Here is a 23,092-nt window from a genome sequence, read left to right as displayed (position 1 = left end):
TGGAAGGGGTTAGTGTTCATAACAGTCTTCTTTTATAAACGTGGGGTTCGTGAGCCAAGTTGTTGGTGGTTCGTTTTATGTGTAAACACCTAGAGCAAGCTTCTGACGAGGTTTGGCGCTGTTTTGAGCAATGTTAGTGGTTTAAAAATGCGATTTTGACTACCCGTAGGAATAGCTCCCGTGCTTCCGTGTGAAATCTCGCGTGACATTTCTGTGCTTCAGACGGGGTTGCGGTCTCGAATTGATTCCATGTGTATACAGACTATTCCAAAGTTTACAGACTGATTGGTGCTTCGTTTTATGTGTAGACACCTAGAGCAAGCTGCTGACGAGGTTTGCCGCTGTTTTGAGCAATTTTAGTGGTTTAAAAATGCGATTTTGAAATCGCATGTCTGAAAGCCCCATGCTAACCCACTGTTTGCGATTTTGGGCTGTAGGTCCTGCCAGTGCTAGCTCTGTACTGCGTGATGAGCGAAAATTACTTCCTCCACGGCTTAGTTGATGTATTTTCATTCAGAAAATAGCTTTATTTTCATTTTCCGCCAAACTTACGCTTTAACAAATTATTATCGCATCTTCTCTCAAGTATTAAAAAACAATGTATAAACATATTATAGAGCAAGAGATTCACATGGAATTCAGCCTGCAACAGCCTTTTATACCAGAGCTGGCAGATACCTCCTCACCACAGTTTAAGAGTTTGGCTGCAGATGTTTCAACAGTGGTAAGAATATGTTTGCTGCTGTTGTTTTTCTCCAGTTCTTAACTCTCTTTGCCATCTTCTTTGCTTTGTTCTCTCAGTTTTTCATGAAAATGAACCTGTATTAACATTTAAAGCATGTTTGGCAATAATAATGATAATGTAATCATTATTAATAATAACTTAATAATAACATAATTTATTCTTAATGCGTTAATTTTCAGCTGAACAAAATGTACTCTGAACAGTTTGGATCCCATTTTATTGGCACACACATCAATAGTTTCAGGTTTGTGGATGCAAATTTTACTACACTCAAGTAGTAAATTTTGATACTTGATACTAAATCATAAACATTGAAAATAAATAAAGCAAGCACACGGCAGTTTCCTTTTTTTAATCGCCTCACAGACGTTTCGGGCTTTACCCTTCTAAAGCCCTACATGGGTAAAGCCCGAAACATCTGTGAGGCGATTAAAAAAGTAAAAGGAAACTGCCGTGTGCTTGCTTTATTTATTCCCAAGTGAATCTGCAATGACATGCAACAGCTACCAGGTGAGCAGGGTTAGGAATGTCGGCATTTACTACTAGCCTATAATCAAACAATCCAAAAGTGAATTAAATCCCAAAGCAAGCTGAATATCTTTTCTGCTTTTAAAGGTGAATTCCGGTGTGATATTGACTTAAAGGGTGTTGAAACATGATACCGAGTGTGAGCGTTTGTCTCAGAGCTGATCTCAACCTGCCCCCTGCACTCAGAAATCTGCCGCTAGCTAGCCTATGCTAACAACAGGTTTTCAATGGCAGTGCCTCGGCATCGGCTTAGACAATGCATGCAAATAAATCACTGTTTTACACCATTTATGAGGCTGAAAGTAGCTCAACACTTTATTGGTAGACTTCTGAGGGCCCTGACATTTAAAACGAGATACTGAGAACTTTGGAAGTGGACAAGAAGTTTTTTAGAAAAGACTGTTTACAAGCAGTACCTTCATAGAATCTCTACACTGGCCGCCATCTTGTAATCAAGCCGCAATAAGCCGACTGAAGCACGAGCGAACGGGAACAGGAAGGACAGGGGAACATATCGCATTTTGACATTTTGAGCTTCGTTGATACCGTGTACTCATCATGCTCTTGTAGACCGTATAACTATATATTTCCTATGGAATTACTTTTGCAATATGTTCCCCTGTCCTTCCTGTTCGTTTTGCAATTTTGGGCTGTAACTCTTGCCCGTGTATGAAAATTGTTTTAGAAAGTAGCCGCGGTAGCCTGTAAAATGTGGCATAAAATCCTGGCTACTAGGCATGCATTGGCTACTTATTGAAAACAGATTAGGTTAGGCTTTGTCTTTCTCTGATAATGTCGGCTGCACGCTGAAAAATGTTCAACATACTGTAGGCCTATTAAATGAATAGTAGTGAATTTGAGAAGTGAATTAGAACAGCCTCATTAATTTTAGAGCTTAGATTCCCTGCCCAAAACCTAATCACAGAGTGCATGCCTCTGTTTTAAAATATTATAAATAACATTTCTAAGTAGCATACAAAATGTACTGTCCATCTTGTCCATCTTTTTTCGTCTTTACCTTGAATTGACAACTGTAGCCTATTCACGGAAATACGATCTTGTAACCCCTTCTCTTACATTTATCATTAAATTAATTAATCAAAAAATTGTCTTTCAGGTTGGACTGAATGCTATTTCCTCCTGATAGGCCTACTGTAGGCTATTTTCTAAAACCATTTTCATTTTATTTGTGTGGAGATGTGTGAGGGAGGGAGAGAGACATCGCGCGTGTGTTGCTGTCACAAATGTCACTTGTCCAGTCTGTTTTACATGGTCTGTAGGTTAGTATCAAACAAACAAATAAATAGGCCTACGCATTCGTCACTTGGCTTCCTCAGACATTTTCCCTACGCCTCGCCACTGACTGTATGCCACCTGGTGGTTGTTTGGGTACATTGCCTTAGCCTCGAAAAACTCGGCTTGACAGCCTTCGGGATTTCTGCGGGATTGCCGCGGGAAGCATCCATTCTCAACCCTTACCCACTGTATGTCTACTGTACTGTCATACAGGCATAAGTAAAGCTGACCAATCAGATCATTCTGACTTGCAGTGTAACTCGTCTGGCAGAGAGCGACAAGACACAAGAAATTGTTGCTCCAGAACAGAAACCAAAAGTATCACCAGCAAAAGTCAGTTCACTTCAGTGGAGCAGACCAGGTAAAATATGTTCTTTTTTAATTACTAAGTGTTGTTTATGTGCATTTGTAAACTGTGGACACCGCACACACGTTAAAGTAACACATGCTATAGTTGTGTCATGTATTTCTGTATTCACTCATATAAACACAGGTATTGCATGGGTGGTGCCGATAATCCTGGGTATCCTGGTGTCACTCTATGCCGGATTTTACCAATTTCCCCAGCCTGAAGGTACATTTAAGTTGACATTTCTATCTGACAGACATTTTGTGGTTGTGGCACATTACACATGCAGGGGTGACGCCAGAGTAGTCAAAGGGGTGGATCTTTTTTCAAAATGGGCAGTTCAATTTTCCCAGCCTGAAGGTAATGTGATATCCTGTTAATTGTGTGTAATGTGTTACCTGTTACCTGTGTGTAATGTGTTACGAGTTCATGAAAGTGAAGGTACATTTAAGTCAACATTTCTATCTGACAGGAGGGGCATTTTCAAACCTTAAACAGGCTGGCCCATACTTTGGAAATGTCATTAGTTAGCTTTACAGTATACTTTACTTGTAACGATCTAGTATGGTGAAATAGGAATGCTCAGTAGTGCAAGTGCACTACACTAACATGACTCTCGGTGACCGTGAGAATCTGAGATCTTTGTGAAAAGTCACCAGATTCCTCCTTGAAAAGCTGTTGAATAATGGAAATATAATTTAATTAAAGCGTAAGTTTGGCGGAAAATGAAAATAAAGCTATTTTCTGAATGAAAATACATCAACTAAGCCGTGGAGGAAGTAATTTTCGCTCATCACACAGTACAGAGCTAGCACTGGCAGGACCTAAAGCCCAAAATCGCAAACAGTGGGTTAGCATAGGGCTTTCAGCCATGCGCTTTCAAAATTGCATTTTTAAACCACTAACATTGCTCAAAACAGCGGCAAACCTCGTCAGCAGCTTGCTCTAGGTGTCTACACATAAAACGAAGCACCAATCAGTCTGTAAACTTTGGAATAGTCTGTATACACGTAGAATCAGTTCGAGACCGCAACTCAGTCTGAAGCACAGAAATGTCACGCGAGATCTCACACGAGAGCTCGTGGACTTTCCTTCGTGAGGAACTGGAAGGGGTTAGTGTTCATAACAGTCTTCTTTTATAAACGTCGGGTTCGTGAGCCAAGTTGTTGGTGGTTCGTTTTATGTGTAAACACCTAGAGCAAGCTTCTGACGAGGTTTGGCGCTGTTTTGAGCAATGTTAGTGGTTTAAAAATGCGATTTTGACTACCCGTAGGAATAGCTCCCGTGCTTCCATGTGAAATCTCGCGTGACATTTCTGTGCTTCAGACGGGGTTGCGGTCTCGAATTGATTCCATGTGTATACAGACTATTCCAAAGTTTACAGACTGATTGGTGCTTCGTTTTATGTGTAGACACCTAGAGCAAGCTGCTGACGAGGTTTGCCGCTGTTTTGAGCAATGTTAGTGGTTTAAAAATGCGATTTTGAAATCGCATGTCTGAAAGCCCCATGCTAACCCACTGTTTGCGATTTTGGGCTGTAGGTCCTGCCAGTGCTAGCTCTGTACTGCGTGATGAGCGAAAATTACTTCCTCCACGGCTTAGTTGATGTATTTTCATTCAGAAAATAGCTTTATTTTCATTTTCCGCCAAACTTACGCTTTAACAAATTATTATCGCATCTTCTCTCAAGTATTAAAAAACAATGTATAAACATATTATAGAGCAAGAGATTCACATGGAATTCAGCCTGCAACAGCCTTTTATACCAGAGCTGGCAGATACCTCCTCACCACAGTTTAAGAGTTTGGCTGCAGATGTTTCAACAGTGGTAAGAATATGTTTGCTGCTGTTGTTTTTCTCCAGTTCTTAACTCTCTTTGCCATCTTCTTTGCTTTGTTCTCTCAGTTTTTCATGAAAATGAACCTGTATTAACATTTAAAGCATGTTTGGCAATAATAATGATAATGTAATCATTATTAATAATAACTTAATAATAACATAATTTATTCTTAATGCGTTAATTTTCAGCTGAACAAAATGTACTCTGAACAGTTTGGATCCCATTTTATTGGCACACACATCAATAGTTTCAGGTTTGTGGATGCAAATTTTACTACACTCAAGTGTTGTAGAGTGATTGCAAATGTGTCATAATTCTCTCTTAATTTCCCTCTTTCCCTGTTGAATGCTTAGACAAGGATCGGTTGTTGTGGATTTTGTCCTGATATTCAAAAAGATTTCGCTGAACACTGACAATGTGACATCCATTCTGAAAGAGGCCGTTGCTGAAAATCGTTCAGATGTTTCTGTGCTTCCCATCAAGCTCAACAGTATAGTTTATAAAGGTAAGACTTATGTATTAACAAGAAATAAACTCATCCCCACTGTGCCTGATAGACCACTAAGTAAATGTCCCATTGAAAATAATGGGATTTTATGGATTTAGGTGAAAAGCGTACACATACTGTAATACATTTTGATCTGTGCCATGAATGGAAAACTGATTCAACTAAACCATATATTTTCTGAAAGCTTAGACCCTCAGGATGTGATCTAACATGACATGAGACATGTCCCACCCTCCTCATTAGTGTGCAGTAGTATGTGTGTGTGTTGGGGGGTGGACCCATCCCAGCCCATGGACTATATTTGTGTTTATTTTTGTCTCAGTATTGTTAGTTTTTATTCAAGAGTCTGTTAAGTGTAAGACATGCAACTTAAAATGGTGTAATCTAATGAGCGCAGTTCATATTCATTCTGCTTTGCTCCTTGTTCTCTCCATCTACTCCTCTGCAGAGCTGCCTTTGGCTACACTGACTGTAGAGCCCCAGAGTCCTGTGTTCATTGGAGAGACGGTCACTCTGAAGTGTGTGATAGAGTCTCTCAGTGGCTGGACATATAAGTGGTATAAGGGGTCCAGCAGCACACCAGTGTCTGAGGGAAACACCTTCATCATCAGAGGAGCTACTGAGTCTCATAAGGGCCAGTACTGGTGTCAGGGGGAGAGGAGAGACAGACCCAAATCACAACCAAGCGGGAAATTAACTCTTGATGTTAACGGTAGGTGTGCGTGTGTGTGTATGTGTGTGTGAGTTAGAAGAGTTAACACTGCATGGTGTTAATTATAGGATGAATATATTTCAGATTTGCCTGCCTCTATGGACATTTAACATAAGGGTGTACTCAAATATGCCGACTGTATTTTAAGGAAGAACATTGATTTATTTACGATACAAAATTCATTCACAAAGAAAATAGGTGTCCTTAAGGGTTGGATTTTTCCTCATGTTTTTAATTGAGGCATTAAGATACATTTCCAAAAGATGATTTTTTATTTCACTTTTAAGTCAACTTTAGCATGGGTGTATTCAGTTATGCAGAGCTCTGTAGCTCTTCGGAGACAGTTTGCCTGCTGTTAATCCTTCATCTCCAAAACAAAAGCATTTTCTTTGTGTATAGGGGGAACAAGTCACAAGAAGTAGGCTGTTTACAAAGGTTGTGTAAAATATAAATAAATCACGGGTCTAGGAGGACCTCTATAGTCACCAAAAATACCTGAACATGAAGAGTATGGGGCTGGGACCAGGGTGGGAATTTCGTCATTTTAGGGGCAAGGCCATTTGGCCTTCACCTTCTTTTTTTTTTTCAGAGGCACCAAGGCCACATGATAGGGCACAAAGGCCACTGAGTAAAATTCGATGGTTTTACTTTTCAGGGTTATCTCGACACAAATACATAGACCCGCTATTCGCTGTAGGCTTTGAGAAACACTAACACAGCCTCAAACTTCTTTAAGTTGAGGCCCAATCATGGCAGACTTCGGGGTCATAGGGCCCATCTACACATACCTCACCCCACCCCCCATCAAATCATCATTATGATTATCATATCACAATTAGTATTATGCTATATTGTTAGACATGCACTTTCACTTCAAAGCAGTCAATGTTTGTGCCAATATTGTTTACAAAAAGTTTGTGAAAACTATGCACATCAGGGGTGTGCTTTACTAATGTAAGATAGGCTATATAATTACAATAGTTCATTCTTTTGCATGTTTGCATGAGATACTTCTGAAAACAACAGCAAATATGAGTACCATGATTGTTTTGGGATGTTTCCCTCATGGAAGCATCATAAGCCGTTTTCAGACAGGTTTCTGTACATTCTGTGATAATTACCTGCCACAAATCAAATACGGGACGATTCTGTATTATACTGAATGGTTGGCAACCCTGTCAGGGGCATAAAGGCCACTGTGGCCTTATGATGGGTTTTTTTTCAGGGGGCATCAAGGCCAAAGTGTAGGGCAACGGCGGCCATGGCCTCATGGCCTTGGTATAATTCCCACCCTGGCTGGGACAATATGTTTTTTTTTCTTACCACAGTCGAACAGGAAGATATTACCTTGATTTGTGGTATACTCTGTTATGGACATGTGTACTACAGTATATTGTTACCAAGCTGTTGCGTAATCTAATGAGCGCAGTTCAAATTCATTCTGCTTTGCTCCTTGTTCTCTCCATCTACTCCTCTGCAGAGCTGCCTTTGGCTACACTGACTGTAGAGCCCCAGAGTCCCGTGTTCATTGGAGAGACGGTCACTCTGAAGTGTGTGATAGAGTCTCTCAGTGACTGGACATATAAGTGGTATAAGGGGTCCAGCAGCACACCAGTGTCTGAGGGAAACACCTTCACCATCAGTGGAGCTACTGAGTCTCATAAGGGCCAGTACTGGTGTCAGGGGGAGAGGAGAGACAGACCCAAATCACAAATAAGCGGGAAATTAACTCTTGATGTTAAAGGTAGGTGTGCGTGTGTATGTATGTGTGTGTGAGTTAGAAGAGTTAACACTGCATGGTGTTAATTATAGGATGAATATATTTCAGATTTGCCTGCCTCTATGGACATTTAACATAAGGGTGTACTCAAATATGCCGACTGTATTTTAAGGAAGAACATTGATTTATTTACGATACAAAATTCATTCACAAATAAAATAGGTGTCCTTAAGGGTTGGATTTTTCCTCATGTTTTTAATTGAGACATTAAGATACATTTCCAAAAGATGATTTTTTATTTCACTTTTAAGTCAACTTTAGCATGGGTGTATTCAGTTATGCAGAGCTCTGTAGCTCTTCGGAGACAGTTTGCCTGCTGTTAATCCTTCATCTCCAAAACAAAAGCATTTTCTTTGTGTATAGGGGGAACAAGTCACAAGAAGTAGGCTGTTTACAAAGGCTGTGTAAAATATAAATAAATCACGGGTCTAGGAGGACCTCTATAGTCACCAAAAATACCTGAACATGAAGAGTATGGGGCTGGGACAATATGTTTTTTTTTCTTACCACAGTCGAACAGGAAGATATTACCTTGATTTGTGGTATACTCTGTTATGGACATGTGTACTACAGTATATTGTTACCAAGCTGTTGCGTAATCTAATGAGCGCAGTTCAAATTCATTCTCCTTTGCTCCTTGTTGTCTCCATCTACTCCTCTGCAGAGCGGCCTTTGGCTACACTGACTGTAGAGCCCCAGAGTCCCGTGTTCATTGGAGAGACGGTCACTCTGAAGTGTGTGATAGAGTCTCTCAGTGGCTGGACATATAAGTGGTATAAGGGGTCCAGCAGCACACCAGTGTCTGAGGGAAACACCTTCACCATCAGTGGAGCTACTGAGTCTCATAAGGGCCAGTACTGGTGTCAGGGGGAGAGGAGAGACAGACCCAAATCACAACCAAGCGGGATATTAACTCTTGATGTTAACGGTAGGTGTGCGTGTGTATGTATGTGTGTGTGAGTTAGAAGAGTTAACACTGCATGGTGTTAATTATAGGATGAATATATTTCAGATTTGCCTGCCTCTATGGACATTTAACATAAGGGTGTACTCAAATATGCCGACTGTATTTTAAGGAAGAACATTGATTTATTTACGATACAAAATTCATTCACAAAGAAAATAGGTGTCCTTAAGGGTTGGATTTTTCCTCATGTTTTTAATTGAGGCATTAAGATACATTTCCAAAAGATGATTCTTTATTTCACTTTTTTTTTTTTTAAAGTATATTTTTTGGGCTTCTTTATGCCTTTTAATGTGACAGGACAGTGTAGAGTGACAGGAAACGAGTGGGAGAGAGAGTAGGGGTGGGATCCGGAAAAGACCACGGGGCGGGAATCGAACCCGGGTCGCCGGCGTGCGGTGCAGGTGCCCCAGCCAGTCGCGCCACGACTGGGGCCCTTATTTCACTTTTAAGTCAACTTTAGCATGGGTGTATTCAGTTATGCAGAGCTCTGTAGCTCTTCGGAGACAGTTTGCCTGCTGTTAATCCTTCATCTCCAAAACAAAAGCATTTTCTTTGTGTATAGGGGGAACAAGTCACAAGAAGTAGGCTGTTTACAAAGGCTGTGTAAAATATAAATAAATCACGGGTCTAGGAGGACCTCTATAGTCACCAAAAATACCTGAACATGAAGAGTATGGGGCTGGGACAATATGTTTTTTTTTCTTACCACAGTCGAACAGGAAGATATTACCTTGATTTGTGGTATACTCTGTTATGGACATGTGTACTACAGTATATTGTTACCAAGCTGTTGCGTAATCTAATGAGCGCAGTTCAAATTCATTCTCTCTTGCTCCTTGTTCTCTCCATCTACTCCTCTGCAGAGCGGCCTTTGGCTACACTGACTGTAGAGCCCCAGAGTCCTGTGTTCATTGGAGAGACGGTCACTCTGAAGTGTGTGATAGAGTCTCTCAGTGGCTGGACATATAAGTGGTATAAGGGGTCCAGCAGCACACCAGTGTCTGAGGGAAACACCTTCATCATCAGAGGAGCTACTGAGTCTCATAAGGGCCAGTACTGGTGTCAGGGGGAGAGGAGAGACAGACCCAAATCACAACCAAGCGGGAAATTAACTCTTGATGTTAACGGTAGGTGTGCGTGTGTGTGTATGTATGTGTGTGTGAGTTAGAAGAGTTAACACTGCATGGTGTTAATTATAGGATGAATATATTTCAGATTTGCCTGCCTCTATGGACATTTAACATAAGGGTTTACTCAAATATGCCGACTGTATTTTAAGGAAGAACATTGATTTATTTACGATACAAAATTCATTCACAAAGAAAATAGGTGTCCTTAAGGGTTGGATTTTTCCTCATGTTTTTAATTGAGGCATTAAGATACATTTCCAAAACATGATTTTTTATTTCACTTATAAGTCAACTTTAGCATGGGTGTATTCAGTTATGCAGAGCTCTGTAGCTCTTCGGAGACAGTTTGCCTGCTGTTAATCCTTCATCTCCAAAACAAAAGCATTTTCTTTGTGTATAGGGGGAACAAGTCACAAGAAGTAGGCTGTTTACAAAGGCTGTGTAAAATATAAATAAATCACGGGTCTAGGAGGACCTCTATAGTCACCAAAAATACCTGAACATGAAGAGTATGGGGCTGGGACAATATGTTTTTTTTTCTTACCACAGTCGAACAGGAAGATATTACCTTGATTTGTGGTATACTCTGTTATGGACATGTGTACTACAGTATATTGTTACCAAGCTGTTGCGTAATCTAATGAGCGCAGTTCAAATTCATTCTCTCTTGCTCCTTGTTCTCTCCATCTACTCCTCTGCAGAGCGGCCTTTGGCTACACTGACTGTAGAGCCCCAGAGTCCTGTGTTCATTGGAGAGACGGTCACTCTGAAGTGTGTGATAGAGTCTCTCAGTGGCTGGACATATAAGTGGTATAAGGGGTCCAGCAGCACACCAGTGTCTGAGGGAAACACCTTCATCATCAGAGGAGCTACTGAGTCTCATAAGGGCCAGTACTGGTGTCAGGGGGAGAGGAGAGACAGACCCAAATCACAACCAAGCGGGAAATTAACTCTTGATGTTAACGGTAGGTGTGCGTGTGTGTGTATGTATGTGTGAGTTAGAAGAGTTAACACTGCATGGTGTTAATTATAGGATGAATATATTTCAGATTTCCCTGCCTCTTTGGACATTTAACATATGTGTACTCAAATATGCCGACTGTATTTTAAGGAAGAACATTGATTTATTTACGATACAAAATTCATTCACAAAGAAAATAGGTGTCCTTAAGGGTTGGATTTTTCCTCATGTTTTTAATTGAGGCATTAAGATACATTTCCAAAACATGATTTTTTATTTCACTTATAAGTCAACTTTAGCATGGGTGTATTCAGTTATGCAGAGCTCTGTAGCTCTTCGGAGACAGTTTGCCTGCTGTTAATCCTTCATCTCCAAAACAAAAGCATTTTCTTTGTGTATAGGGGGAACAAGTCACAAGAAGTAGGCTGTTTACAAAGGCTGTGTAAAATATAAATAAATCACGGGTCTAGGAGGACCTCTATAGTCACCAAAAATACCTGAACATGAAGAGTATGGGGCTGGGACAATATGTTTTTTTTTCTTACCACAGTCGAACAGGAAGATATTACCTTGATTTGTGGTATACTCTGTTATGGACATGTGTACTACAGTATATTGTTACCAAGCTGTTGCGTAATCTAATGAGCGCAGTTCAAATTCATTCTGCTTTGCTCCTTGTTCTCTCCATCTACTCCTCTGCAGAGCTGCCTTTGGCTACACTGACTGTAGAGACCCAGAGTCCTGTCTTCATTGGAGAGACGGTCACTCTGAAGTGTGTGATAGAGTCTCTCAGTGACTGGACATATAAGTGGTATAAGGGGTCCAGCAGCACACCAGTGTCTGAGGGAAACACCTTCACCATCAGTGGAGCTACTGAGTCTCATAAGGGCCAGTACTGGTGTCAAGGGGAGAGGAGAGACAGACCCACATCATCACAACCAAGCGGGATATTAACTCTTGATGTTAAAGGTAGGTGTGCGTGTGTATGTATGTGTGTGTGAGTTAGAAGAGTTAACACTGCATGGTGTTAATTATAGGATGAATATATTTCAGATTTGCCTGCCTCTATGGACATTTAACATAAGGGTGTACTCAAATATGCCGACTGTATTTTAAGGAAGAACATTGATTTATTTACGATACAAAATTCATTCACAAAGAAAATAGGTGTCCTTAAGGGTTGGATTTTTCCTCATGTTTTTAATTGAGGCATTAAGATACATTTCCAAAAGATGATTTTTTATTTCACTTTTAAGTCAACTTTAGCATGGGTGTATTCAGTTATGTAGAGCTCTGTAGCTCTTCGGAGACAGTTTGCCTGCTGTTAATCCTTCATCTCCAAAACAAAAGCATTTTCTTTGTGTATAGGGGGAACAAGTCACAAGAAGTAGGCTGTTTACAAAGGTTGTGTAAAATATAAATAAATCACGGGTCTAGGAGGACCTCTATAGTCACCAAAAATACCTGAACATGAAGAGTATGGGGCTGGGACAATATGTTTTTTTTTCTTACCACAGTCGAACAGGAAGATATTACCTTGATTTGTGGTATACTCTGTTATGGACATGTGTACTACAGTATATTGTTACCAAGCTGTTGCGTAATCTAATGAGCGCAGTTCATATTCATTCTGCTTTGCTCCTTGTTCTCTCCATCTACTCCTCTGCAGAGCTGCCTTTGGCTACACTGACTGTAGAGCCCCAGAGTCCTGTGTTCATTGGAGAGACGGTCACTCTGAAGTGTGTGATAGAGTCTCTCAGTGGCTGGACATATAAGTGGTATAAGGGGTCCAGCAGCACACCAGTGTCTGAGGGAAACACCTTCACCATCAGTGGAGCTACTGAGTCTCATAAGGGCCAGTACTGGTGTCAGGGGGAGAGGAGAGACAGACCCAAATCACAACCAAGCGGGAAATTATCTCTTGATGTTAAAGGTAGGTGTGCGTGTGTATGTATGTGTGTGTGAGTTAGAAGAGTTAACACTGCATGGTGTTAATTATAGGATGAATATATTTCAGATTTGCCTGCCTCTATGGACATTTAACATAAGGGTGTACTCAAATATGCCGACTGTATTTTAAGGAAGAACATTGATTTATTTACGATACAAAATTCATTCACAAAGAAAATAGGTGTCCTTAAGGGTTGGATTTTTCCTCATGTTTTTAATTGAGGCATTAAGATACATTTCCAAAAGATGATTTTTTATTTCACTTTTAAGTCAACTTTAGCATGGGTGTATTCAGTTATGCAGAGCTCTGTAGCTCTTCGGAGACAGTTTGCCTGCTGTTAATCCTTCATCTCCAAAACAAAAGCATTTTCTTTGTGTATAGGGGGAACAAGTCACAAGAAGTAGGCTGTTTACAAAGGCTGTGTAAAATATAAATAAATCACGGGTCTAGGAGGACCTCTATAGTCACCAAAAATACCTGAACATGAAGAGTATGGGGCTGGGACAATATGTTTTTTTTTCTTACCACAGTCGAACAGGAAGATATTACCTTGATTTGTGGTATACTCTGTTATGGACATGTGTACTACAGTATATTGTTACCAAGCTGTTGCGTAATCTAATGAGCGCAGTTCAAATTCATTCTCCTTTGCTCCTTGTTGTCTCCATCTACTCCTCTGCAGAGCGGCCTTTGGCTACACTGACTGTAGAGCCCCAGAGTCCTGTGTTCATTGGAGAGACGGTCACTCTGAAGTGTGTGATAGAGTCTCTCAGTGGCTGGACATATAAGTGGTATAAGGGGTCCAGCAGCACACCAGTGTCTGAGGGAAACACCTTCATCATCAGAGGAGCTACTGAGTCTCATAAGGGCCAGTACTGGTGTCAGGGGGAGAGGAGAGACAGACCCACATCATCACAACCAAGCGGGAAATTAACTCTTGATGTTAAAGGTAGATGTGCGTGTGTGTGAGAGAGAGGAGTTAACACTGCCTGGTGTTAATGATAGGATTAATATATTTCAGATTTTGAAAATAAAAATCTGCCTGCCTCTATGGAAATTTAACATAAGGGTGTACTCACTTAAGCCTGCTGTATTTTAAGGGAGAACACTGATTTATTTACGATACAATATTCATTCACAAAGAAAATAGGTGTTCTTAAGGGTTGGATTTTGCCTCATGTTTTTAATTAAGGCATTGTGATAAATTTCCAAAAGATGATTTTTTATTTCTCTTTTAAGTCGACTTTAGCATGGGTGTATTCCCTTATGCAGAGCTCTGTAGCTCTTCGGAGACAGTTTGCCTGCTGTTAATCCTTCATCTCCAAAACAAAAGCATTTTCATTGTGTATAGGGGGAACAAGTCACAAGAAGTAGGCTGTTTACAAAGGCTGTGTAAAATATAAATAAATCACGGGTCTAGGAGGACCTCTATAGTAACCAAAAATACCTGAACATGAAGAGTATGGGGCTGGGACAATATGTTTTTTTTTCTTACCACAGTCGAACAGGAAGATATTACCTTGATTTGTGGTATACTCTGTTATGGACATGTGTACTACAGTATATTGTTACCAAGCTGTTGCGTAATCTAATGAGAGCAGTTCATATTCATTCTCCTTTACTCCTTGTTCTCTCCATCAACTCCTCTGCAGAGCTGCCTTTGGCTATACTGACTGTAGAGCCCCAGAGTCCCGTGTTCATTGGAGAGACGGTCACTCTGAAGTGTGTGATAGAGTCTCTCAGTGACTGGACATATAAGTGGTATAAGGAGTCCAGCAGCACACCAGTGTCTGAGGGAAACACCTTCGTCATCAGTGAAGCTACTGAGTCTCATAAGGGCCAGTACTGGTGTCAGGGGGAGAGGAGAGACAGACCCACATCATCACAACCAAGCAGGAAAACAACTCTTGATGTCAAAGGTAAATGGGTGTGTTTGTATGTGTGTTTGTGTGTGTGTGTGTGTGTGTGTGTGTGTGTGTGTGTGTGTGTGTGTGTGTGTGTGTGTGCGCGCAAACGTGCAAATGTCTTTGAGGCCATTCTACAGAATTGGTGCAAATTCACACTTCAAAACTTCTTGAGAAAACTGTGTTTTTTCCTGCAAGTTTTGTAGTCATAAACATAGTAGAACATCTAAGGAACACTATTCTACTGATTGGACACTTTAATTTCCTATCGTATTTTTATACAGTTTTGAAACTTTTTCTCTCTCCCAAAATGTGTCACTACCGAAACGCAACAACATTTGCTATAAAAATGAGTTTTTAAACATTAAAATTAAATATTCTTTATATTTACCTTCTAAATATATGTTTTACAATTTTTTAAAGACAGTGTTATGGTTCTATTGATTAGAAATAGCATTTTAACAAAACCATAAGGGTGGTCCATCAAATTAAATTCATTTTCAAAGCGATAATTCTCTGTAAATGCCATATATGCACTGATACAAATTTCAAATTCAAGGATTCATTAGTTTAAATTTTTATCTCACTAAATAAAATTATGTAATCTTTTCTGATGGCAAAACATATTTTATTTTTCCAGAATAATATGTGTTTCGGTCGTGACTTCAAATGTTCGGTAGTGACGAACATATTCGACATTTCGATATTTTGTGTAAAAAAAAGGAATTAGTTAGTCAAAATTGGTTGGCATCATGCAGCCAAAACATACAGAACAAAGAGGACCTAAAGCAACACCACATAAAAGCACTTTGCACTGACATTACGCTGAGGAGCTGGTGGATAGTTCCGACCTTGAAGGGAGGCAAGATTCTGTGTTGATTCTCACATCTCTTGAGAAAAAGATGACATAATGTAGGCTGGACAATGTATCACTGGACTTAGGAAAAGCAGCAGCTCTGTGGAGGGCGATCTGGACAGGGCGAACCAGCTAAACCAGTTTTACAACAGGTTTGATTGCCCTGCTTCAGTGGACAATGGTCGTCCACCATCACCATCACCAGCACCATCAACTGCTTCAGTGGACAATGGTCGTCCACCATCACCATCACCATCAACATCACTAGCACCATCAACTACGGACACTGCTCTTGCTGGCTTAACTGCCCAACTCACACCTCCCCCCTCACCCCCAGTGCAGCACGTCCCCTCCTCCCCTACCCCCCGGAGTGACCAAGACCTTGGTAACTCCTCACCCCCTCCCCTCCCCCCTCATCATAACGGCAGATCAAGTTAGAGGACAGCTGAAGAAACTCCATCCCAGGAAAGCAGCCGGACCTGACGGACTGTGTCCAAGACTGCTCAAGGCCTGTGCTGCTGAACTGGGAGAGCCACTGGAGCATATCTTCAACCAAAGTCTACGTCTCGGGAAAGTCCCAACACTGTGGAAGACATCATGTCTTATCCCCGTCCCCAAGAAACCACATCCACGTGAGCTGAATGACTTCAGGCCAGTTGCTCTCACATCACACCTGATGAAGACCCTGGAGAGACTGGTTCTGGGGATACTTAGGCCACAGGTGCGCCATGCACTAGATCCGTTACAGTTTGCATACCAGGAGAAAGTGGGCGTCGACGATGCAATCTCCTACCTCCTACACAGGACACACTCTCACCTGGACAAGGGGAAAAGTGCTGTGAGAATCATGTTCTTTGACTTCTCTAGTGCTTTTAACACCATCCAACCCCCCAGATTGAGTGACAAGCTCCTGCAGATGGGTGTGGATGCTCATCTAGTATCCTGGATTGCAGACTACCTGACAGAGCGGCCACAGTTTGTCAGACTGAAGGACTGCCTCTCCAACACTGTAATCAGCAGCACAGGTGCTCCACAGGGAACGGTGCTCTCTCCAGTCCTGTTCACCCTTTACACGTCTGACTTCTGCTACAACACGGAGTCATGCCACATGCAGAAGTTTTCAGACGATACTGCAATTGTGGGATGTATCAGGGATGGGCAGGAGGAGGAATACAGGAGCCTGGTGGAGGACTTTGTGCAATGGTGCAGACTCAACCACCTACAACTCAACACGACCAAGACCAAGGAGATGGTGGTAGATTTCAGGAGGTCTAAGCCTGCTCTGCTGCCAGTCACCATTGAGGAGGTCAATGTGGAGGTGGTGAACACATACAAGTACCTGGGCGTACATCTGGACGATAAACTGGACTGGTCAGCCAACACTGAAGCAATATACAAGAAAGGGCAGAGCAGGCTGTACTTCCTGAGGAGGCTGTGCTCCTTCAATGTCTGCAGCAAGCTCCTATGGATGTTTTACCAGTCTGTTGTTGCCAGCGTCCTCTTCTATGCTGTGGCATGCTGGGGAGGAAGCACTAGGAAGAGGGATGCTGGGCGACTAGACAGGCTGGTAAGGAAGGCTGGCTCTGTTGTGGGAGCTGATCTGGAGTGCATCACTTCAGTATCAGACAAAAGGACCCTGAACAAGCTACACAGCATCCTGGACAATGACTGTCATCCACTCTACAGCACTATCATACAGCAGAAGAGCTTGATCAGCTGGAGATTACGCTCCATGACATGCACAACAGACAGACTGAGAAAGTCATTTGTACCCAGGGCCATACAACTGTACAATGCTTCACTGAAGGGAAAAGGAGAGTTGGACTTCTATGCATGTATATCTGCACCTCCACCCTCTTATACACTTACATGGCATGGCTTACATGTCTGCCCTCATGTCTAACTCTTATATTATTACTATGTTAAGTTTATTTTAATTGTCCATATATTTATACTAGTACTGTTATTATTATTACTATGCTTACATTTTGTACTGTACATATTTATTACTGGTCACTAGAATTTAATCTTGCACTGTTGCACTGTTGGACTTATTTGCACTACCAACTTGACACACACCTCAGACTGGATCACAGTACCAATCCTCAGTACATTCATGCATACCTTATCTATAGTATTCTACTGCTCCTTTAGTCATGTTGATTTGTTGATTTGCTTTTTAATTTTCCTGTTTACATTGTTTACATTGTACTGTATGTTGTGTGTGGTGTCTTAAGCTGCTGGGACCTTGAATTTCCCCTTGGGGATCAATAAAGTATCTATCTATCTATCTATCTATCTATCTACTGTGCTAACTAGCTCGGTTAACAGGCAAATTAAATAATTTATTACGTGTCCGAAAGTGAGACACGGCATCACACACAAGCAACGACAATAGACAAAAGTTCTGTTTTGACTAGGAGACTGGAACTAGGGCCATTGTCTTGGTAGATTCACGATGAGATGAACCTTATACTGCAACAACCTAATGAATGCTTTGCAACGGCTTGCAAATGCTGGCAATGATGTGCAACGTTTAATCATAGACAGTAAAAGAAAACTGCATTTAATTCACACCTCCGCAACAGTTTTGGTATGTCGCAGATCTATGGGCATTATGTTTTTTGACCTGAGAAGCTACCGTAGTCCGTATAGGCTGCGATATAATCCCTAACCGCTAGATGGGAGAATTTCACAGTGAAATTTCCTCAATCTTACACAATATCCCTTTAATGTTAAGGAATCTAAAGTAAGTTGGGAAGTAGTTGTAATATAGCCTAACTTAAGTAAGAAAGAAAAGTGTTCTCTTGTTAAGAGGTCAATTCACTGAGAAAAGATGATTATTGAAACTTATGTTGTGACACCCCGTGTTCTGGAGAGTAAAATAACTTGAGGGGGAGATGTCAAGGTATCAGTTATGTTGTTAATATAAAAAGCTCCCTTATCTATGAGAGTTAGTCACGCGAGACTCTACGAGAGTGACGTGCGTATGCATGTAAGTTGTATGTGAGTTGTGGTCAATAAAGAAGCTCCGTTGAGTTCAATAAGCTGTGTTCACCAGCAGTTTATTTGACAGAGTTGTACTCATAAAATTCACTTTTCTCTGGATATATTTTTTTGTGTAGAAATCGGAATATTGCTTGCGAAAGGGGTGTCAAAGAAAATACACACGGCTGAGTGTTAGATTTTTTAAGTCACTTAGTTGTTCTAAAAAGCCTTTCAAACGTGCCAATGACGTCATTGATTAGCAGGATGCTAGGGTGTTATGGGCAACAACGACCAAGCCTGTAAGAAACGAAAGGGCCATAAGTAATTGTTCATTCAACTTTTGACCTATAATCCATATTTAGCTGTCTAGCCCCATACCCCATTGTTTTTGCACTTACTCGCTACCGCCCTTAGTGGAACTGCAACAGATTGCAGGTAAAATGCCGGTACAATGGAGTTAATAGGGAGCAGTGATGGGGAAGTTACTTATAAAAAGTATTTTTTCTCGTTACTCGTTGCTTATTTTAAAAAGTAACCTGTTACTTTACTTAGTTACTCTCTGAAGAAAGTAACTCGTTACTCGTTACTTTTTTGTTACTTTTATGTTGCTCGACTTTGAGCAGAACTGTTCCTAAATGTGTTGTGGAAGTTCTACTATGAAGGACAATAGATATGTATTTCCTGCGCTTTATCAAAATGGCACAGAGCACAGCAAGTACACATTGGGTTGTTGGTCTAAACACCACCACTAAACAACAATATCAAACAATATCAGATACCACAGGCTACCCCTAAAATTAGTGCAAATGTAAAATTGTTGGTGCAAAAAAGCGTGTGCGCTGCTCATCGCGGAGTGTTGCGCATTACCCCACGATGAAGAGCCAGCTGAGAATAAACAAAGAGAAGTTGCCGCTCACAGCAACGCCAGTGAGGCTGACGTTTTTTCTTTAGCGCAGACGCTGAGGTTGAGTAGGCTTTATATGAGGTTGGGCTCAGAGTTAGAGGTCCTAAACCGATTCCCCCGAGTGAGAGCTGTGTTCATGAATACATTGCTACACCATCCAGTGCAACGGCAGGTAGGCTACCGTTCTTACCCCCAGAAGAAACAGACTCTCAGATAAACGTTACGAAAGACGAATGAGATATAATCACGCATTTTGTGCTGATGTGGAATAGGTTGCCTGCCTCCCATGTAGCTTAAGCCTGCCTTCGCCTGATTTCTATCTGCCAAACTGTGAGGGGCCAGCATATTCATTGAGCATAGCCTTTTAATTCTGAGGGCAGTTGTTCTAAGTCTTAATGTTATTGTGGCTAAAATTTGCCTCCAAGCAGTGTGGAATGATAACTCACGCGTGATGTGACTAATGCACAAGCGCCAGGCAGATGAGTGGTAAATAAAAAGTAACGTTGCGGCGGATCTAAAAATAAACAGCGTTAGGTTACTAAATTGTCGGTAGGTAACGCATTACTTTACTTTTTCCCGGGAAAAGTATTTTCGTTACACCCAACACTGATAGGGAGTGAACCGACTCTCCCTAAATGGGCTCTGACTACGATGAAGTATCTTGCTCCGCCCTTAATGATCTTTTACGAACTTCAGAGGTCTATGGGTGTCTTCAGTGACATGACCTTGAATGGGGTCTTTCAACTAAATGTAGTTGTCCATGATGTTGCCCAATTTAATATCAGGTTATTGCATAACACTTTCTGTGACAAACTTGGGGTTCCTACCATTTTAGAAATATATGTATGGGAAAAGTGATTGCCACTTAGTAAAATTGACACTTGCACAAATATACCAGGAGCTTTCATTAACATTTTAAACATTATTTTCTCTATTTATAAAAGTTTGCCTCAAAGTTCTAAAATGATAAATAACTCAGGTATTAAATCATTAATACAATTAAAAATGAATCATTAATAAATGCACTGTTACTTTAAGAGCACTGTGTCTACACATTCTCATAATTATCTTTTACCAGCTGCATTCAAATATAGCCTATGGCTTGTGCTGTGCCAATTGTTTACCAATTACAGTTCACTTTTAACTCCTTTTAACTTTTACCAAGATCAAGATTTTGGAGAACTTGCTGGAGGTGTCGGGGGAGCAGTAGGAGGAGCAGCAGGAGGAGCATGTGCGGGAGCAGCACTAGGATCACTTGGTGTTTTGGTTGCAGGCCCCATGGGAGCAGCTGGAGGAGCAAAACTAGGAGCATACATAGGATGTGTTTTGGGGGGTTTCACTGGTGTAACTATAGGAGCACGAGAGGGATACAAACATGGGGGTGAACGTGGAGGAGCAGCTGGTGGAAGAGAGGGTGGAGCATGTGTGGGAGGAGCACTAAGAGAGGCTGTGGGAGCAGCTGCTGGAGCAATACTACGAGCAGAAATGGGGGGTTTCATTTCTGTAATTGCAGGAGCAAAAGAAAGATACAAACATGTGGGTGAACTTGAAGGAGCAGCTGGTAGAGAGGCAGGAACAAAGGCAGATGAGAAATTGGCTGAAGGATGGGCTGGCAAAATGTTTGGAAGAGTAATTGATGACATCATAGACCTAGGTGGAACGATTGGAGAAACAGTGGGTGAATATATTGGAAGTGAGACTGAAAAATGTATAAAAAAGATAGTAAGAAAATGGAATTAAGGGGCTGCATGTGCAGGATATTTCACAACTCTTCTCTCATATTGTTAGCAGTATTATTTGCAGATGCCACTGAACTGATCTTATATTTTTGTATTTGGAAAGAAATGTTCAATCTTTTTTTGTTTTCAGTAATAGAAATTGGCTATTACTATTGAAGCTATTTATTGAACCTAATGGCCCATGTGAATTGGTGATTTTGTGGGGGCTTTATCATGCAGTGATCATTACTTCCGCCAAGGAGGTTATGTTTTCATCTGGGTTTGTTGTTTTGTTTGTTTGTTTGTTTGTCTGTCTGTTTGTTTGCAAGATAACTCAAAAAGTTATGGATGGATTTCGCTGAAATTTTCAAGGAGGGTCTGAAATGACCCACGGATTAAGGACCCGTACGATTACATTTTGGGAGTGATCGAGAAATGGTCTATGTTATGACTGTTGACCTCTTATGAGAGTCTATCAGAACTCTTGACATCAATTTATAAATTGTCTAGTATCTACCCATGTAATTTATGCGCTGATATGACCATGTGGCCTTATGTATGTTGGGGCAGACAAAACGCAAACTCGAGCTGAGAATAGCAGAACATAAGGCAGCCATTAGAAACAATGTTCTCACATAGTCAAACAGCTCTTGAGAAGAGAAACGCTCTGGATAAATGAACTGTCTATTATTGAATGCTATGGTACGAACAAATCACAGCTGTTTTCTGTAAATGTGGGTATTGACTATCAGTTTCACTGTAGTGCATGTATCATTGAGGATATATTGATGATGTATAATTTGGTAACACTTTGTCTTAATGTGTCGCTGTTACAGTGTACCTACCTAATTATGTACAGTGGTACAACCTGTGTAACAACATGTACATTGTACTTGCATTATATATTTGTGGGTACATACATATAGTTGTTACATTGTAATACTGTGTGCTATGCCAATTTGCCTACACTTTTCAACAGAGGCAAAGGGCTGATCTGAGACCTACTGGTGGGGTAAATCTGGTCATGATAGATTTAATAAACAAACCATTTTTAGCTCCAGTCAAGGAGGAATCATGACCAGATTTACCCCATCCAGCAGGTCTCAGGTTAGCCCTCTGTCTCTGATGAAAAATGTAGGAAAATTGGCAAAGTTTTGTAAAAGCACTCAGTATTACAATGTAACAATTATAATAAGGTGCCCACAAATACATAATGCAAGTACAATGATAGTACCTGATAGTGCATGCTGTTACACAGGTTTTACCACTGTACCTAACTAGGTACACTGTAACAGCGACACATTCAAATAATTTCTTCATAAAACTTTTTCTCATGTTAGGGTTTTGATGATTATTATGTAGGCTATTTGATGATGATAATTGTGTAGATGTGTTTTAGGATATGGACTATGTATTTAGTTGTCTTTACTGGGTATTTGTGGGAATACACCTGAGTGAATCTGTTTGCAAAATGTGTTGTTCACTCTGAATCAAATAGAGTAAAGTCAATAGTGTGCGTTCTTATTATTGACATGGATTGAAGTATTCAAGTATAGTTTACTTGATTTTTTTCTTTTGTAAAGCCAGCACATGTCTGAGGCAGGAGAATGACAAAAGGCAGAATGTCCTTTGTAGTCAGTTTACCTCTGTGTATGTGTTTGTTTGCTATTGTATTAAGTGGCAGTTGGCCTTGGTTTCCAACCCCCCTAGTCTCCCCTCTCTCCAACCATGAACTCCTCATGAACTCAACTACTGAAAACTGAAACCCATTTGTGTTTTGATTTAATCTTCAATGCCTCAGTGTGAAAAGTAAAAGGGTCTCAGTTGTGCAATTTTAAAATAAGTGTATTTTTCTGTAGTTGGGAGAAAATGGTCTGTATTCTGATGAACACACTCCCATCACCTCCTGTTGTCCTGATAAGGATGCCCGGAGTAGGTTTCTGGTCCCCACATAT

The 23,092-nt window shown here is 40.9% G+C and overlaps 1 protein-coding gene across 1 annotated transcript in view; it reads left to right on the top strand.

Moving 5' to 3' along the window:
- Nucleotides 1-21,894, top strand: part of LOC134076609 (uncharacterized) — a 51,223-nt gene extending 29,329 nt beyond the window's left edge. Inside the window, exons 12-28 of the mRNA XM_062531745.1 lie at nucleotides 618-724; nucleotides 925-989; nucleotides 2,824-2,930; nucleotides 3,063-3,143; nucleotides 4,640-4,746; nucleotides 4,947-5,011; nucleotides 5,112-5,263; nucleotides 5,715-5,978; nucleotides 7,459-7,722; nucleotides 8,423-8,686; nucleotides 9,589-9,852; nucleotides 10,557-10,820; nucleotides 11,519-11,785; nucleotides 12,486-12,749; nucleotides 13,450-13,716; nucleotides 14,420-14,686; nucleotides 20,585-21,894. Of these exons, the coding sequence (XP_062387729.1) occupies nucleotides 618-724; nucleotides 925-989; nucleotides 2,824-2,930; nucleotides 3,063-3,143; nucleotides 4,640-4,746; nucleotides 4,947-5,011; nucleotides 5,112-5,263; nucleotides 5,715-5,978; nucleotides 7,459-7,722; nucleotides 8,423-8,686; nucleotides 9,589-9,852; nucleotides 10,557-10,820; nucleotides 11,519-11,785; nucleotides 12,486-12,749; nucleotides 13,450-13,716; nucleotides 14,420-14,686; nucleotides 20,585-21,159 (3,644 nt within the window). The 3' untranslated portion in view covers nucleotides 21,160-21,894. The remainder of the gene's footprint in view (nucleotides 1-617; nucleotides 725-924; nucleotides 990-2,823; nucleotides 2,931-3,062; nucleotides 3,144-4,639; nucleotides 4,747-4,946; nucleotides 5,012-5,111; nucleotides 5,264-5,714; nucleotides 5,979-7,458; nucleotides 7,723-8,422; nucleotides 8,687-9,588; nucleotides 9,853-10,556; nucleotides 10,821-11,518; nucleotides 11,786-12,485; nucleotides 12,750-13,449; nucleotides 13,717-14,419; nucleotides 14,687-20,584) is intronic.
- The last annotated feature ends 1,198 nt before the right edge of the window (nucleotides 21,895-23,092 follow it).

The sequence above is a fragment of the Sardina pilchardus genome, chromosome 1 (assembly GCF_963854185.1).
Source record: "Sardina pilchardus chromosome 1, fSarPil1.1, whole genome shotgun sequence".
NCBI classification, from domain to species: Eukaryota; Metazoa; Chordata; class Actinopteri; order Clupeiformes; family Clupeidae; genus Sardina; species Sardina pilchardus.
Note: the sequence above shows the minus strand (reverse complement) of the source record. Positions and strands in the feature narration are given on the sequence as shown.